This window comes from Sturnira hondurensis, unplaced genomic scaffold, assembly GCF_014824575.4.
Source record: "Sturnira hondurensis isolate 20B ecotype Veracruz unplaced genomic scaffold, ASM1482457v3 Scaffold0005563, whole genome shotgun sequence".
Taxonomy (NCBI): Eukaryota; Metazoa; Chordata; class Mammalia; order Chiroptera; family Phyllostomidae; genus Sturnira; species Sturnira hondurensis.
The window spans coordinates 3,240,827-3,256,998 of record NW_028078194.1 but is presented as its reverse complement, the minus strand read 5'-3'; the positions used below and the strand labels follow the sequence as shown (position 1 = coordinate 3,256,998).

At 35.0% G+C, this 16,172-nt stretch overlaps 1 protein-coding gene across 1 annotated transcript in view; it reads right to left on the bottom strand.

Moving 5' to 3' along the window:
• Window positions 1–16,172, bottom strand: part of HECTD2 (HECT domain E3 ubiquitin protein ligase 2) — a 68,548-nt gene that overhangs the window by 13,784 nt on the left and 38,592 nt on the right. Inside the window, exons 6-14 of the mRNA XM_037047332.1 lie at window positions 15,106–15,170; window positions 11,411–11,456; window positions 10,210–10,319; window positions 8,609–8,757; window positions 7,924–8,047; window positions 6,579–6,675; window positions 2,560–2,667; window positions 1,574–1,706; window positions 574–662 (exon numbers count right to left, since the gene is read on the bottom strand). Of these exons, the coding sequence (XP_036903227.1) occupies window positions 574–662; window positions 1,574–1,706; window positions 2,560–2,667; window positions 6,579–6,675; window positions 7,924–8,047; window positions 8,609–8,757; window positions 10,210–10,319; window positions 11,411–11,456; window positions 15,106–15,170 (921 nt within the window). The remainder of the gene's footprint in view (window positions 1–573; window positions 663–1,573; window positions 1,707–2,559; window positions 2,668–6,578; window positions 6,676–7,923; window positions 8,048–8,608; window positions 8,758–10,209; window positions 10,320–11,410; window positions 11,457–15,105; window positions 15,171–16,172) is intronic.

Here is a 16,172-nt window from a genome sequence, read left to right as displayed (position 1 = left end):
CCTGATAGGGATCACAGGATGGCACAGGGAATTATATGATTTTAAAAACACTGTAAAATAATGCCATGTATTTTAAATAATCCAATTGCTTTCAATTTTTAGTTTTTATTAAATACCTTGGAATTTGAGGGGGCATATAAAAGACCTAGGTTTAATTTCCACAATTTTAATTTAGTAAACAGAGTGAAGTAAACTATTTTTTGCTAGTCTTTTCACTTTGTACTATGAACAGAAAAGTAGTTCATTACAAATAGAAAAGATACATTGATTTCTAAAAAGTGCTACTTTTCTGATAAATTTGACAATATATGAAATAGAAAATAAACATTTTTATTTCAAGATAAGGTTTTCGGAAATATAAAATATTCGGTCATTCCTTTCAATTAATTAAATCTGCTGACATAATATAGCTATGATATTACAAATAAGAAAGATTATTGAAAATCTTAGTCATTAACAAGAATGTTTAATTTGAATACAATGTTTTAATAAGTATAGTTTTCTAAAATTCAGAAAATTATTTTAAAAATCTCTAGTCCACTAGCACCTCCTAGTGGAAAGTTTAAAGGATACAATTCCAACCAATCGGAATTCCGAATAGTTGTCACATTTAAAGCTGCTAAACCAATGGCAGTGTGAATCTTTGTGATATGTAAACATGCCTGAAAAAAGAAACATAATTCCATTAATGTGACTGATTTGAAAATCAGAGCAGTGAAAATATACATGACATGTTATCTGTTAGAAGGAAAACAGTTCAGTAATCTGTTACAAACCATCCTTCATATTAAAATATACATCTATATGTATAGAGACCATGTAGGCGCACTTTACTGTTCAGTGGTACCCTAAACCAAGGGTGGAACCATAGAGTAAGAAGACAGAAACTCAGAAAATCAGTTGATTTTCTCCTATAAAAATACAGTTTTATAATTTACTAGCTATGACCAAAATTAATTTTAAGGATTTTGTGGAGATTTCAATTTCTCCATGTCATCCCTAATTCCCACTACAAGAAGCGTGATATATATAATATACACACATACATAAACAAAGTATAGACAAATAAAGAATAACACTTAAAACTCTCCTCTGAAGAAAAACAACCAAAGTTAATGATCAGATAGATGTTTTCTCTAAATAAAATAAAACCAAATTTAAATTTCAGAGGTTTAGTTTTGTCTTAACAATGAATGAACTCATTTATTAAAAGGGCTTTTAATTTAATGAAAGAAACTTCAGATAAACTATAGCTTTTTTAACTTTAAATGTTCTTTATTTCAATGACATATTTTCATGCATTTAGCTTATTCAGGGAAGAAGTGGGTGCTCCCCTACAAATGTATACTTTTAAGTCTTTATGTATTTTGTGTAGGATTCCCAATAAAATAATGAACATTTTTGATCATCAATTTGGTCAGTTTTTAAAGTAGAAATAACAGTCTTAAAAAAATTATTCAAGATTTATGATTGACAAAACCTCTGTAAAACCATAGGGCAAAGTAAAAATAAGAGTAACTACTTGAATCTAACAATTACAAAGAAATACTGTCTGTAAAAATTAAATACTCACCATAATCCGGATGGAAAATCTGGCGAATCAGAAGAAGGAACCATTCTTTAGTCAGGCCGCCCATATCCAAACCAGCTTCCCCTACAAATGTAACTTTCAACTTCTTTTTCAAGTCTGCTCTTTTCCGGGTTAACTATTTAAGGAAATTATACGGTCGAGGAGAACAAATGGCAGAAAAGGGAAATTAACTTTTTTTAATTCTTGGAAATGTGTTAGGCAGTCAGAATCTTACTTACAATGTCACAAAACACCCACCCATTCATCCACCCAATACATCTGCCAGACGCTGCGTGAACTAGGTATTACGTTTGCTTGCTGTTCTAGAGCAAGAAACAGAATTAGAGAGGTCAGGTACTGGCCCAAGGTTACTGCCTCCCAGGTTCATATTGTCTCCCAGGTTTTAAGTTAGCAGTTTACAATATAAAGTAGTTCATTTCCTTTTCTTTAAGTTGCCTTCAATACTAAACTTAAAAAAAATCACAAAGCTAAATCAGCCTTTATCTTGTAATAGCCATGTGCAGATCTGGCTGAAAACTGGACATGCATGAAACTCTGTAATACATATACATATGATGTATGCTTGACCCTAGACAGACCAATATACACTGCAGATTAGACTTCTAATTTTATTAGATGAGTAATCTGAGGCTTGGAGAAGTTAAAATGACTTGTTACACACCCAGCCAGTAAAACAAGTAGGAGTGCAATCTAGGTTCCAGAGTCATACACACACATGAATTACTTAAGTTGTTCTATATAAAACCCCTTTCTGGAGAATTAAGGGCAAACCATTAATGAACATATACAAATGAGCATGAGACTTAACTTAACTTAATGGGAATTCAGAACTGATTTTAATTATGGTATCAAAACATAGGGAAGCACACTCACTAGCATAAAGAAATAAAAGACAGCTCACTAAGATTTTAGACTTTATTTAGAGCTTTAATCAACTACTATCACACTTTGGAATAAATGATCTATACCTCGTCAAGAGAATCGCTAACCAGATGTGTCCTCCTCACTTTCATATTTAGGAACAACATATTCATATCAGGTCTCTGTCTTCGAGATACTTTGTCCACCAGACTTTGCTAATTAAAAATAAGCAAACATTTTCACTTTTACTTAAACTGTAATTTTATTTAAAACATTTAAAGACACTAGTAAAAATCACATATTCTCCTCTATGCCGTATCTCATATAAACAATTTTAAAAACTCAATTATACAGATTCTGACTTATGAAAATGCCTAATTATGTCATTTTGGAACAATGGTAACCCAGAGGGGAGCCAAAATGGGGAACAAACTAATTCACTTTCTATAGAAAAGAATGTTATATTTCAGTTTCCATACATCTCATCTCTTAAGTAGCAAGGTTTTCTGTTTAATAAATATAAATGTAGAGTAGGAACATTTGAAACAAGGCTTATATTTTGATGATAAATTTGGCTTAAGTTGTTTTAGATACAGAATTACTCTCAATCAGCATAATTAGTCTACTTTAGAAAGCAGTTTATCAGTATTTATCAGAAACAGTAATGATGTTCTCATATCCTTTGTCCCAATAATTCCATTTCTAGAAATTCTAAAGTTAGAAAATATTGCATATAGTGAGATGTCCATCATAGCATTACTATAAGAGCAAAACTTTAGAAATATCCTAAACTCGTATCTCTATAAAATATAGCTATCAAAAATGATGGTCATAAAAACTATGTACAATGAATAACATGGAAAATGTCTGAGGAGGACACAACCAAAAAAAAGCAGGGAACAAAACTGTGAATATAATAATGAACTCTGTCACCCTTAAAAGATAATATAAATATTATCTATACTTTTTATTATAATAGATAATTTTTATTATCTATGACATTATCAATAATTATGTTTGGGTAATGAAAACATGGATGATTAAAAATTAATGTTTTTAAAAATATATACGCAATTGAGTATGTAAAAAATAACACATCAAAAATATAAGGAATTGCCACTGACTGGGTGTGGCTCAGTGGGTGGGATGTTGTTCTGCAAACTGAAAGTTTGCTGGCTTGATTTCCAGTCTGGGCACACACCTGGGTTGTGGGCCAGGTCCCTGGTTGGGGGGGATGCGAGAGGCAAGGAATCGATGTTTCTCTTGCACATTGATGTTTCTCTCCCTCTCTTCCTCCCTCCCTTCCCATTTCTCTAAAAATAAATAAACAATATCTTTAAAAACAAAAATAAAAATATATACATATCCTTTATCACATAAAGTATATATGCTTATGTACTTATCTAAATGTTTTTAGCCTATCTCATCCTCTCTGGTAGCAAAGAAAATGAATTATTGTGCAGATTAAAGATGATCATTTCAGACATTTTAAATATATGCAGTAATTTGCTTCAGTAGGTAACATTTTAGCATCCCAAATCCCTATATTAGTAAGCCTTCTTTCATGATTCGGTAGTTACTATAATGAACACTCTAACTCAGAGCTCTTCTTCATTTCTCTAATATCTAATTCTAAAGGCTTTCAACAGTTTTTTTCTTCTCTGGGTCCTTTCTTTCATGCTCAGATATATATTTCCAGGATAGTATTCTGTGTCATAGGCCTGTTTTGCTACCTTTTCCTGTCCTCTGTCCCAGGCCGCCTCCTGGGAAGCCATGACACTGGAAACAGCCAACACACATTTACACTAGGATGGTAATGGAAGACAAGGTTTAGTGGCTGTTCCTCCTTTCAGGAACTCATATTTAATAAAAAGTGCTTCAAATGAAAGAAAGAACTCAACAATGGAAGAGTTTTAGATATAGTCTGTTGAGGAAGTCATTTTAAGGATCTCTTTTGCAACTTCAGATTATGAGGGCGCATTCTCCCGACAAGAACTGGAATTATCTTCTGGAGGACGGGCCCTTGTAGCACAGGCTTCCCCTGCTGTGTGAGTGCTCCAGGAACCCATCTGCGTCAGTGTAGCAGCTGATGTTGTCATAGGAGGCTGCGTTGGGCTCCAGTGAATTGTCGCTGAAGACTCAACGTGTTTGCCCGTTTCACGACGGGTGATTTATGACACACCTGCCCACACCGCGCTGTGTGAGTGAGTGTTCAGCAGTTTCCGACCATAAATGGCATGATATGCCCGTGCCCACCCTCCCTATTCACCTGATCTCACCGTGGGTGACATTTATTTGTTTCCCCAGATCAAAAAGTCCTCAGAGGGAAACATTTTGCTGATATGGGAGAGGTGAAACAAAAAAATGGCAGAAGTGGTAAAGACATCAAAATCGATGAGTTCGAAAACTGTTTTGGGCAATGGAAAAAAGTATGCCTCAATAGGTGTACTGTACCAAATGGAGAGTACTTTGAAGGCGACTAAATTTTAAACATGTAAGAAAAAATACACAATTTTTTATAAATAAAAAATTGGGGGGTTTGGGGGGTTCCCTCCTCATATACCATATAAGCTCTTGCTTACAGTAACTACCGGTAAGGCTGTCCTCATGTAAACACATTCACCAGTCATTAATTCCAAGTGGTTTGGCAGTTTAGAAGTTAAAAATGATGGGAAAACACCTGTAAGAACTGATGAGGCCATGGACTCTTCAGCCCCTACTAATTTATGCCCACGCTCCGGGGAGGGCAGCCCCTGACAAGCTACAGCTGCCACTCGCCCTCTTGTGATGAGAAGTTCCACCAAAGACGACGTTGGTCTCTTGTAAAGAGTGACAGCAGAAAACTGCTCAGAGGAACTTACATAAAAACTTCTAGCTCTTTGGATATTTTCTTACAAATGTAAAAAAATACTAAAAACACATATGAAACTGCATAAATGCAACTAATAGTAAAAGTCAAAATGACTAGCTATATAGAATAATTTTTGAGCCAATATCTACCCAAGATTAATAATTCTGGTACTAAATATACCTGTTAAAATGTACTTTTTTTTGGAGGGGAGGGTAGTGTGGCTATGGAACTCCCTTGGTCCACGTAGGCAATGAAGTTTCTTCTCATATTCCCATACTTGATATCAGCTGACTGGGATGTCAACTGTCACTTGGATCTTTTGTCCAGCATTGTGACAGAAAAAAATACTCACCTTCTGGAAACTGAATTAGCAAAGAATAAATAATTCTTATTTGTGATGCTATTTACAAGTAATATAATGTATGCTTTAGCATTCTTTTTACCTTCTTGGGCAAGACATGGAAATCATTTCTGTTTGTGTGTCTCTTTATTTTAAAAAGAATACAACCAACCTTCCTTCTAATATTGAAAGTTGTGAGTAACCATGTCACAAAATCAGACACTCAAAATATATGTGCATTTGTATGTACGGCCCAGAGCTCAATTAAAAGGCTCATTCAATCCGATACCTAGTAGATAAAGGGCATAACATGACCATGCTGTGCTGAAACTTGAGTGGCAGGCAGGGGTATGGGTGGCTCGGAGACCAACTCTTGCTCCGTAACCTGCCCAAAGCCAGCCTGACCACGGCCTTGGTTTTCCATGGGACTCTGTGCATTTTGGTTTCCTAAGCAGTGATAAAATATCTTTTATCTTCTTTGAACATATTTCTCAGTTTTCCAAGATTATACCTTTTATTACATCTCTTAATTTTGGGGTTGTTTCTATTTGATTCTCATAAAACCAAGAAAATCTTTCAGTGGCTTGAGGACTTTGCTCTTAAGGACACTCCTTGCCCTCTAGTCTACGCCACTGAGTGTTCTGCTAGCTACTGATGCCGGAGCAAAGGACCTACAAAGTGATGTCCAAGAGCTCCCAGTACTTTGGGTGCAAGAAAGGTGTTTACTCTTCCTCCTGTATTTGTAACAGAATGAGAAGGTGATGAGGGGTATCTTTATCTTGTATCATAAGCCCTTTGGGGGGAATATAATGTGAATTTAACTTTTAACATTTCCTAATTACACTACAACAAGTCACAAAACATTTAATTTATTCATTAAAGTATTTACTATATTGCTCATAGTCAGCATAAATATGCTTATGTAGCTGGCTTACCCTTGCGATGCTTATCATCTGTTGTTCTGAGTCTCTCTGAATAATGATTTTTTTTGCAGCTATAGAAATAACGAATGGGTACTGACAGAAGGAAAACCTGCCCAACAAGTGAAAACAGAAAAAGCAAAATTGCGTATTTTTAGCAAAATTAGACTAAGGGAATCTAAGGTATCCCTTCTAACAATATCAAACATTACCTTTGAACTGTGTCTTACCATTTACGAAATGAGCTTATTTACTTTATTTCTTTTAACACCACAACCCTGTGAAGTATGTATCATTAATAGGTGTCCAGTACTTATATTTTCTAGAGGAGGTTACATCTAATGTTCCGAACTACCTGCTAATCACTCATAGTGTTCATAAACATAATTTCCTTTCTTGTCTAGTCACCTGTGCGTTATTACCTGTGAAAAATACGGCCAGCACCAAAACCCAGAGGCAAAAGTGTTGGTGAGGGAGGATCAGGACGGAAAGTCCAAGTACAGAAATTAATGGAAGAATCTATTATTATATGAATATTTCTGATGTGTGAGCTTCAGAAGTGAGGAAATCTTATAAGAACTATAAAAAGCAAAGTAATAAATTTAAACCAATAAATAAAAGTCAGGGAGCCCTGGCTGGTATAGCTCAGTGGATTGAGCATGGGCTGTGAACCAAAGGCTTGCTAGTTCAATTCCCACTCAGGACACATGCCTGGGTTGCAGGCCAGGTCCCCAGTGGGGGCCACATGAGAGGCAACCACATTAATGTTCCTCTCCCTCTCTCCCTCCCTTCCCCTCTCTCTAAAAATAAATAAATAAAATCTTAAAAATATATAAAATAAAAGTCAGGGAGAAGTATGTTGCTGTTAGTACTATACTTATTGGTGCAGTAAATATGCAATGAGATGTGTTTGTAAAGACACAATACTATGATCCAAGGTTGCCTAAGACTGTATGTCACCTGAGGCATTTTTGTGCTACTACAGACCAGAGGTTGTATAGCCCAAAGAACCAAAAATATTTACTGTGTACTACTTTACAGAAAAAGTTTGTTAATCCCTGCCCTGGACATTAGCATATAGAATAGGAAGCCTTAAGAACCTGCATAGTAACACAGTACCTTTCTTTTTGTAAAAGGATGTTATTAACAAAACCAAAACCAAATTAACATGCACATGAATTCAAAATGTAACAGAAAAAGAAAATGCTTTAACAAACACAGGATTTCAAGGCTGAATATTTAAACTGTAAGTTTATATGTAAAGGTATGGTATATTTGAATTTATTTACACAAACTTAAAACCCAGTCATTATTTTAAATAGTATTTCATGTAGGTGAGTAACCAGATGCGCATCTGTACCTGTGAGAGTTTCCAAAGCTCTGCCAGGTGTGGTACTCCTCCATGAGGTCAATGTGATCCAATGTAGAATTATAGAAATCAGTATAAGGAATAAGGGGAGGGTGAACCAAATTGTTTGCAGTATCTGTAAAGGTAAATTCTAGCATAATGATCTTTTCCAATATGCACAGGAGTCACTCTAATAATAAGAACATTTTAATATCTCCCCGGTAGCTTTTATCTACTCCTATTTTAAGCAATTGTAGCTCCCAACAGAAAAGGCAGTTTTATAATTGTGGTCAAAATGGAGCCAACAATTTCTTGTTCTGTCCAAAAGAACCTGTGGTGGGGGTGGTAACAGTGTAGTAAAGGGAATGCACAGGTGGGTTTCTGGTCATCCTGTCCCTGGTAGGAGTGTTCTCCCCTCAGGACCCCCCCGGGGAATTCATGGAGGTTCTTGTCTCCCACTATTTGGCAGGTTATATGCAGTCGACAGCCACAGCCCAAAACACTGCCCAGTAAAAAGTGTAAAGCTTTGTCATGCTTATTAATTAACCAGGAACTCCTCTATCAAACTAAATTACAACTCTTCTCATCAAAGAAAGGGCTTAAAATGTAAAAATGCCTCTATAGTACTTTGAGTTCTTAATGGAAATGTCTCTAATATTTAACAAAAGAAAAGTAAAGAGGATAGAATAAAACCTACTAAGTAAAGCCAACACTTTAGATGCTGATGGGATCCACCAGGAACATTTTGTTATAGGTGGAAATTCTTCAGGCTTTGCAGGAAACAGCCGTAAAGAAATAAATTGTAGCAATCTTTCAACCAATTGTTTGAATCTCTTCTGGGATAATCTGGTAAAGATTTTGAAATGATTCCAGTCAAAATTCACATTGTCTATTTTGGCAATATATTCGTTAGGTAGTAAAGTGCATTCTACATGCATCAACTTTTAGAATATTCCCCCCAATTCTATTTCTTAAATTAGAAACATTTGAAAAGATGGAAAAATCTTACCTGGAACATTGTTTCTTAACTGAATACAAAATAAACATTAACATTACTATAAAGTTAGTATAAAACATTCCTCTTTTAAAGCTGTCCACATTCAGTCAACCCTATCATTTGCAGACTCTTGTTTGCAAATTTGCCTACTTGCTAAAATTAGTTGTAACCCCCAAATCAGTAACCGTGGCACTTTTGTGGCCATTTGTGGATGGGCAAACAGTGGGAGGAAATCGTAGTTGCCAACGTGCACATTCCCCGCTGAACTCGAAGGAGGCAGCACTCACGCTGTACGCAAGTTACTTGTACACAATCCACTTAGTGTGTGTTTTTTCTTTCTTGGAATCATGTTTTCAATTTTTGTGCTTTTCCTTCATGATTTTATCATTTTAAAGTGGTGCCCAAAAGCAGTGCTGAAGTTTTGTCTAGTCTTCCTAAGTCTAAAAAGGTTGTCATATGCCACCAAGAAAATACAGTTGTATTAGATAAAACTCATTCAGATATGAGCTGTAGTGCTGTTGGCTATAAATTCAGTGTTAATGAAACAACAACTCATATTAAATAAGTGTCTTTCCATAGAAATACAAATAAAGCAAGGTTTTGTATTAGTTGATGAAAATGGTGATGTAAAGCTCACAGAAGCCACACCCTCATTTCCTTCAGGAGCAAGTTTAGGATTCGCTACTTCCCTGTTCGCAGTAATTTTATAGAACGTGCCGTTATGAATAATGAAATTATTCACTGCATTTGTTGACTGCATTTTTAAATTAAAGTTTGAAAATATTTTGCCTCTTTAACTTTTACCAATCGTGGAGAAAAGTAATTGTTAATGTGAGTATAGTTCTATGATAAAAGTACAAGTACCTTTATAAATTGATATTGATAGCTAACTGACACCTTACAATGATGCTTTGGGGAAGGAAAAGGCCCCAGGTGGTAACTGTGAAATTCTTATTGATACGCAGCGAGGACATAGGAAGACAAAAATTAAAATACTAATGTCTGAATGAATGCAGTCACCATTGTTGAGATACACGAAAAACCAGTGACAGGAACGTGCAAAAGCAAAAGCAGTGGACGGAAAGCTCAAGAATAGCTTGCACAAGCAAAATGTCCATTAGAAACAGATTTTTAATTAGCCTCTACGTAGTACTAAAATATAAGTACTTATGTGTGCCCTTTGAGGCACTGTGAAGTAGGAGTATCACTTCTAAAGACCAAACACATTTCATACATTTTACTAACATCACACTTAAAACTTGTAAGATTATAAAAGTTCTTAATATGAGAGAATGATTTACTTTTTAGACCAGAGGACTAAGAAATGATGGTCAGCTTCCACTAAAGCGGCTATCTGTCGCAGCAAGTGAGCGTAGATGACATATGTAGATGTGTTATTAAACTGAGGATTCTGAAAAAGATATTAAAGATAATTGTGTTAAAATTGTGCTAGCTAGCACGTGAAGGAAAAACACTGAATTTAATGAGCTAAGTGATAAGTTCAGAAAACGAAATTTGAGGTTATGAAAAACTAGGTGAAGTCCTTTAAAATAATCATCTATTTGTTTAATTATTTAACTACCCAGGGAGACTGGGACGCCCGCTGTGGTAGAGTGGGAAGAGCACGGGCTCGGGAGTTAAGACAGGTGTGGGTCTGGGAGAGCGGAGCTAACGGCCGGCATCCAGGACGCAAGCTCTTGAGCCACAGGTTGTTTCTGAGCACTCACAGTCTCCACACACACACTGCCTTTTTTTTTTCTTCTAATTTTGTCTTTCTCCTCCTATTTGCCCTCCTTATGTCTCTCAACTACCTCTTGTCTATTTCCCCTCCCCCACACTTTATTTTTTCCTCTCTCTCCCCCCTTCTCTATCCCTGTCCTGCATGTTTCCTTTTATTGGACACAATATTGAACTAAACACTATATCTTACTTAGTATTTTTTCTTTAAATGAGATAATAATATATAATGAACATCTTGTGTAAATTGTAAATAATGACACAAATGTAGTATGTTAGCTATGGTAATATAATTCTTAAAAAGAGAACTAAAAATTGCTTTTCATTTGTATAGACCTTAACTTATTTTTTCTATCTATGAATCTGTAGCTCTCAAAAAGAAAAAGTTCATCACGTTTGCTTTCACAAATACAAACAACCATTTTGATTTTTCCATTCATATTTTAATGTAAGCATTTAGTGAAAATACACAGAAAATATTCAGTACAAGAAAGTTTTGGAGCCCACTGACTGATTCTAATTACAAGAAAGGAGCCTGACTGGAAGAGGAAGATATACATCCACCTTCTTGTTCCTGAACACTATAGCAGTGAGGCCAGAAGTCTACCTGTCTATCTATTATAGCTTTAATTCTCTGGTTACATGTAACTATAACCTAGAATGTATCAGTAATGTTGCTCCAAATAATACTTAATATTTGATATATTTCACTTACACATGCATAGATTGAGATCTAAATTAGACAATGAAATTTTTGCTTCTTACCTGTAAAAGTATAAAATATGCTCTAAGATCATCTTTTGTTCGTGGACTGAAAAAGAAGCATAATTGATTAGAGGTTACAGTATATAATCAAAATGATCAATAAATGTTTCTGTGAGAATTGAATTGATAAAAGGCAAAAACTAGACATAAATTAGTATGTATTGCTATTCAGAGAGTAACATATCCATAATATGCTGAGAATATAGGGTCCTTTGTGCCTACTTTAGGCTGGTTCTGAAGATACCTACAAACTGAGTAGGCTATTATATTTTATGAGATAAGTATCATGACTAACTGGAGATGGTTAAGAGTCTGAAAAATAATGAACAATTCTAGTACTTATGATTTTGTTTTAACAAAGGGTAGCGGAGATCTCAAAAATATTTGTGCATTGGAAGAAGAAATATGCTTGTGTTTATAGGTCTATTACTGAAGGGACAGATGTAGAAACGCCTGCAAACCAAACCACCCTTTGAATACATCTAGTGTGTTTCTAATTAAAAGAATCATGTTTTGGCCCTGACTGGTGTGACCCAGACGGGTGTCGTCCTGCAAACTGAAAGTCGACCAGGTGGATTCCACGTCAGGGCATGGATCTGGGTTGCAGGTTCAGTCCCCAGTTTGGGTGCTTGTGAGAGGCCACTGGTTGATGTTTCTCTCTCACTTTGATGTTTCTCCCCCTTTCTCTCTCTCCCTTTCCCTCTCTCTAAAAATAGAGATTGAAAAAAATTTTTAAAAATCATATTTTGAATACTTCTGAAAAACACCTAAATTTTGATTTTTCCATGTCAATTTGGATTTTCACATTTTCACACTTGAGCTAGGTTTTGTTATTCCCAAAAGCTGATGAGTGTTACTTGTTCTCTCAAGAGCTATTAAATACACTTGCAAATACTCGGAGGTAACTTCTTGGTAACAGATGGTTCACCTGTACGATAAATAACCAGATGCAATTCATGATCCTTGACTGGATCCTGGATTGAAAAATAAAACCCAGATAATAAAGAACAGTGTTGAGAAAATGGGGGAAATGGAAACGTGGACTACATTTTAAAGAGTATTTATTATTAACTGAATATTCAATGTGTCTGGTGTGATACGGTATGATGGTTGCAGAAAAAAACATTATTAGGAAACACGTGCTGAAGTAATGAGGGGTGAAGGAGTTATGACATCTTTCATTTACTTTAAAAAAATTATGCACAGCCCTGGCTAGCGTAGCTCAGTAGATTGAGCGCGGGCCTGCGAACCACACGATCACGGTTCGATTCCCAGTCAGGGCACATGCCTGGGTTGCAGGCCAGTTCCCAGCAGGGGACTCATAAGAGGCAACCATACATTGATACTTCTCTCGTACTCTCCTTCCCTTCCCCTCTAAAGATAAATAAATAAAATCTTTAAAAAAATTATGCACAGAGGGAGGGAAAACAGAGCAAAAATTAACAACTAGTGAATCCAGGTAAAGGGTGAATGAATTTTCATTTTCTTTAACTTTTCTGTAGTTTGAAATTTTCCAATATTAAATGTTGGGGAAAAAATGGTTCACCTCGAAGTATCTCCTTGAATTCCCCTTAAGAAAATAAAATGGCCAAGTATTGATCTCCTTTTCTTCTATAGTTATAAAACAAACACGAAAACATAAATCACTATCCACAATATACTAGATGACCTTTACAAAACACAACTACAATGTAAACATTGACATAATCTGAAATATAAATATATGTTACATATATTAAAATTAGAAAAAATACATACGTATTTCTATATCTAAACATTTTTTATTAGTAATATTTCTTTGTGGAGGAATTACCTGAACTGCATAACGATTTAAATTATTTAAGTTTAAACCAAATCTAAACTATTTCTGTCCATAATAGTCTATATAATGTGCAGACTACTTTCTCAATGGAACTAATGCTTTGTTTTAGAAATGATATTTGAAAATATATTAAAAAGCTCAAGGCAATTCATAAAGATTAAAACTCCCAGTGATTGGAGAGTCCTACTTTTTTCCATTTAGTAGCTGTGCCTTTACAATTTCCAATTTTCTGGTCCATGCACTAGTATTTCAGTACAGTACACAACTCTGGGTACAGAATTGTGCTTAAGACCACAGGCTCTTTGCCAAGTTGCCTAGGTTCTAATCCTGACTGAGGCACTTACTGGGTTAACTTTGGCAATTTTAACTTAACTTCTCTATAAATTAAATTTTCTCAAGTGTTAAATGAAAATAATCCTATTTCCTATTTCACAGTATTGTAGTAAAGATTCAACGAGAAATACATGTAAAGTTGTTAGGAAGGTGCCTAGCCCATGATAGTTCAATAAACTAGATCTTGTTGTTGTTATAATAAATCCAAAATAGAACAAGATTTTTAGGTAAAAGCTACCTGCTCCTCTGATACACAAGTCAAATCAAATCACTTTCATCTGTCTGGGACACTTTTGAAGAGCAGAGAAAGGAAGTGTTGTGGGTTTGCCTGTTAGAGGGGCCTCACAGCCCAGGAGTTTCAGGCCACCAGACTTCCTCATTCTCCTAAGAATTCTCTTTACAGTCTAAATTTCTCTCTTCATTTGTATTTGTTCAACCAAAAATATAAAATTCCAGGAAAATGCAAATATATTACTGGAATGATAAATTAGGAAAAATACTGTTTAAGTTAAACAAATCACATTAAATTTTATGTTATGATTTCAATTATTTTAAAAGATGACTAGACAAAATCTGCAAAATGTAAACATTTTTTCTTTTTTTTTATACTACTCTTTTTAACATTTTCTGTAATCTGGAATTTCTTTGAAAATCCGAACAATGTTACTAAAATATATAGGGTACAGTTGACATTATTCTTAGTTTGGTAATATTTTTAAAGTAGCTTAAAATAAATGTTTGAATTATAATTTAATGGTATTCATATGGCTTTAATAGATGCTATTATTTAAATTACAATGCTGTTTAAATAATATCAATGTAAATAATATGGACTCTCAAAAGTATATTTTTGTTTTCTACATACTCACAGTTCAAAACATTATCAGTTGCACTGCCCATCATTCCTTATAAGATGATTCAGTATTTAGTTCCAAAAAAAAAATCTCGGTAGCTCAACTTACACTTCCTTATATTAGAAACAAAAAAACTTGCTCTGGCCCTGGCCGGTGGCTCAGCTGGTTGGAGCACTGTCCCACACACCAAAGGCCACGGGTTCGATCCAAGGTCAGGGTGTAGATGGGAGGCACCAATCGGTACTTCTCTCTCATATCAATGTTTCTCTTTCTTTTTCTCTCTTTCCTTTCCTGTCTCTCTAAAATCAGTAAACATATCCTCAGGTGAGGATTTTTTTAAAAAGAGAAAAAAAATTTGCTCCACCAGGAAGTCCAAGGCTAAACTGAATGCCCATGTTACTTCACCCTGGGCTGCATGTGACTACCCATGGCTTATCTAACACATCCGTCTGTACACAACAGACTTTATTCACAATTTTAAAGGGTTCAGATCTGAAGCCCACCTATGGATTCTCCTGAGAAGTCACAAATCGAAAATTAAAAAACTGTAAAACATGGTTTATAACTTCTTTCTCTTCTATGTTTTTATTACAACTAAAATTGACTCAGAATAAAATACATACATATGTATTAAAACATGCACGAGATGTGTAAATTAACCATTTATATCGACTAGCTAAAATTACCCTTTCCATTCTCGTAACAGGCTGTTAATGATCCCCTTTAATACCGTCTTCTGAATGTCTTGAGGCTGTAGGCAAAAGAAAATCGTAAGATAATCAGGATTAACTACTTGTGTGACTTTTTAAAGACTGTTTACCCATTCACCTATTGAAGGAGATCTGGGTTGCTTCGAATTTTTGGCAGTTTTGAATAAGGCTGCTATAAAATTTGTGTGCAGGTTTTTGGTGGACCTAAGTTTTCAAATCATTTGGGTAAATAACTAGGGTGCGACTGGTGGGTCATATTGTAAACCTATGTTTAGCTATGTAAAAAGTGAAAACACAACTCACAGAAATTTGTGGGGTACAGCAGACACAGTGAATACGTATTTTAGGGAAAAAAAGATCTAAAATCGACAATTTAAGCATTCAACTGTAGGAAATTAAAACAAAACAAGAAAGCAAATCCAAAGGAAGCAGAAGAAAATACATAATAAAGGTTAGAGCAGAAATCAATAAAATTGGAAACAGAAAACTGATAGAGAAAAATCAATGAAACCAATGCTGGTTTTTGGAAAAGGTTAATAAAGTTGGAAAAGGTTAATAAAGTTGATGAACCTGTAGCCAGGCTAATCGAGAAAGGAAGATAAAAGACAATAATTACTAATATCATAAATGAAAGTGGGATCATCACTACTGATCCCATGGAAATTAAAAGAGTAACAAAGGACTATGATGTACAACTCTATGCCCACAATTTGAAAACCTTGGTCCATAAAATGGACCAAGCCTTTGGTTGATACAATCTCCCAAAACTCACACAGGGAAAAGTAGATAATTTGAATAGGACTATGTCTATAAAAGGAATGAAATCAGTAATTAATAACCTTCCAAAACAGAAAATATTAGGCCCAGGAGATTTTACTGGTGGGTTCTACTGAAAATTTAAGAACGGAAGGATACCAATTCTTTACAGTTTCTTCCAAAAGACAGAAGCAGACAGAATATTTCCTAACTCATTCTATGAGGTCAACGTTATCCTAACAACAATCCAAAGATACTATTACAAGAAACAAATTACAGATCAGTAC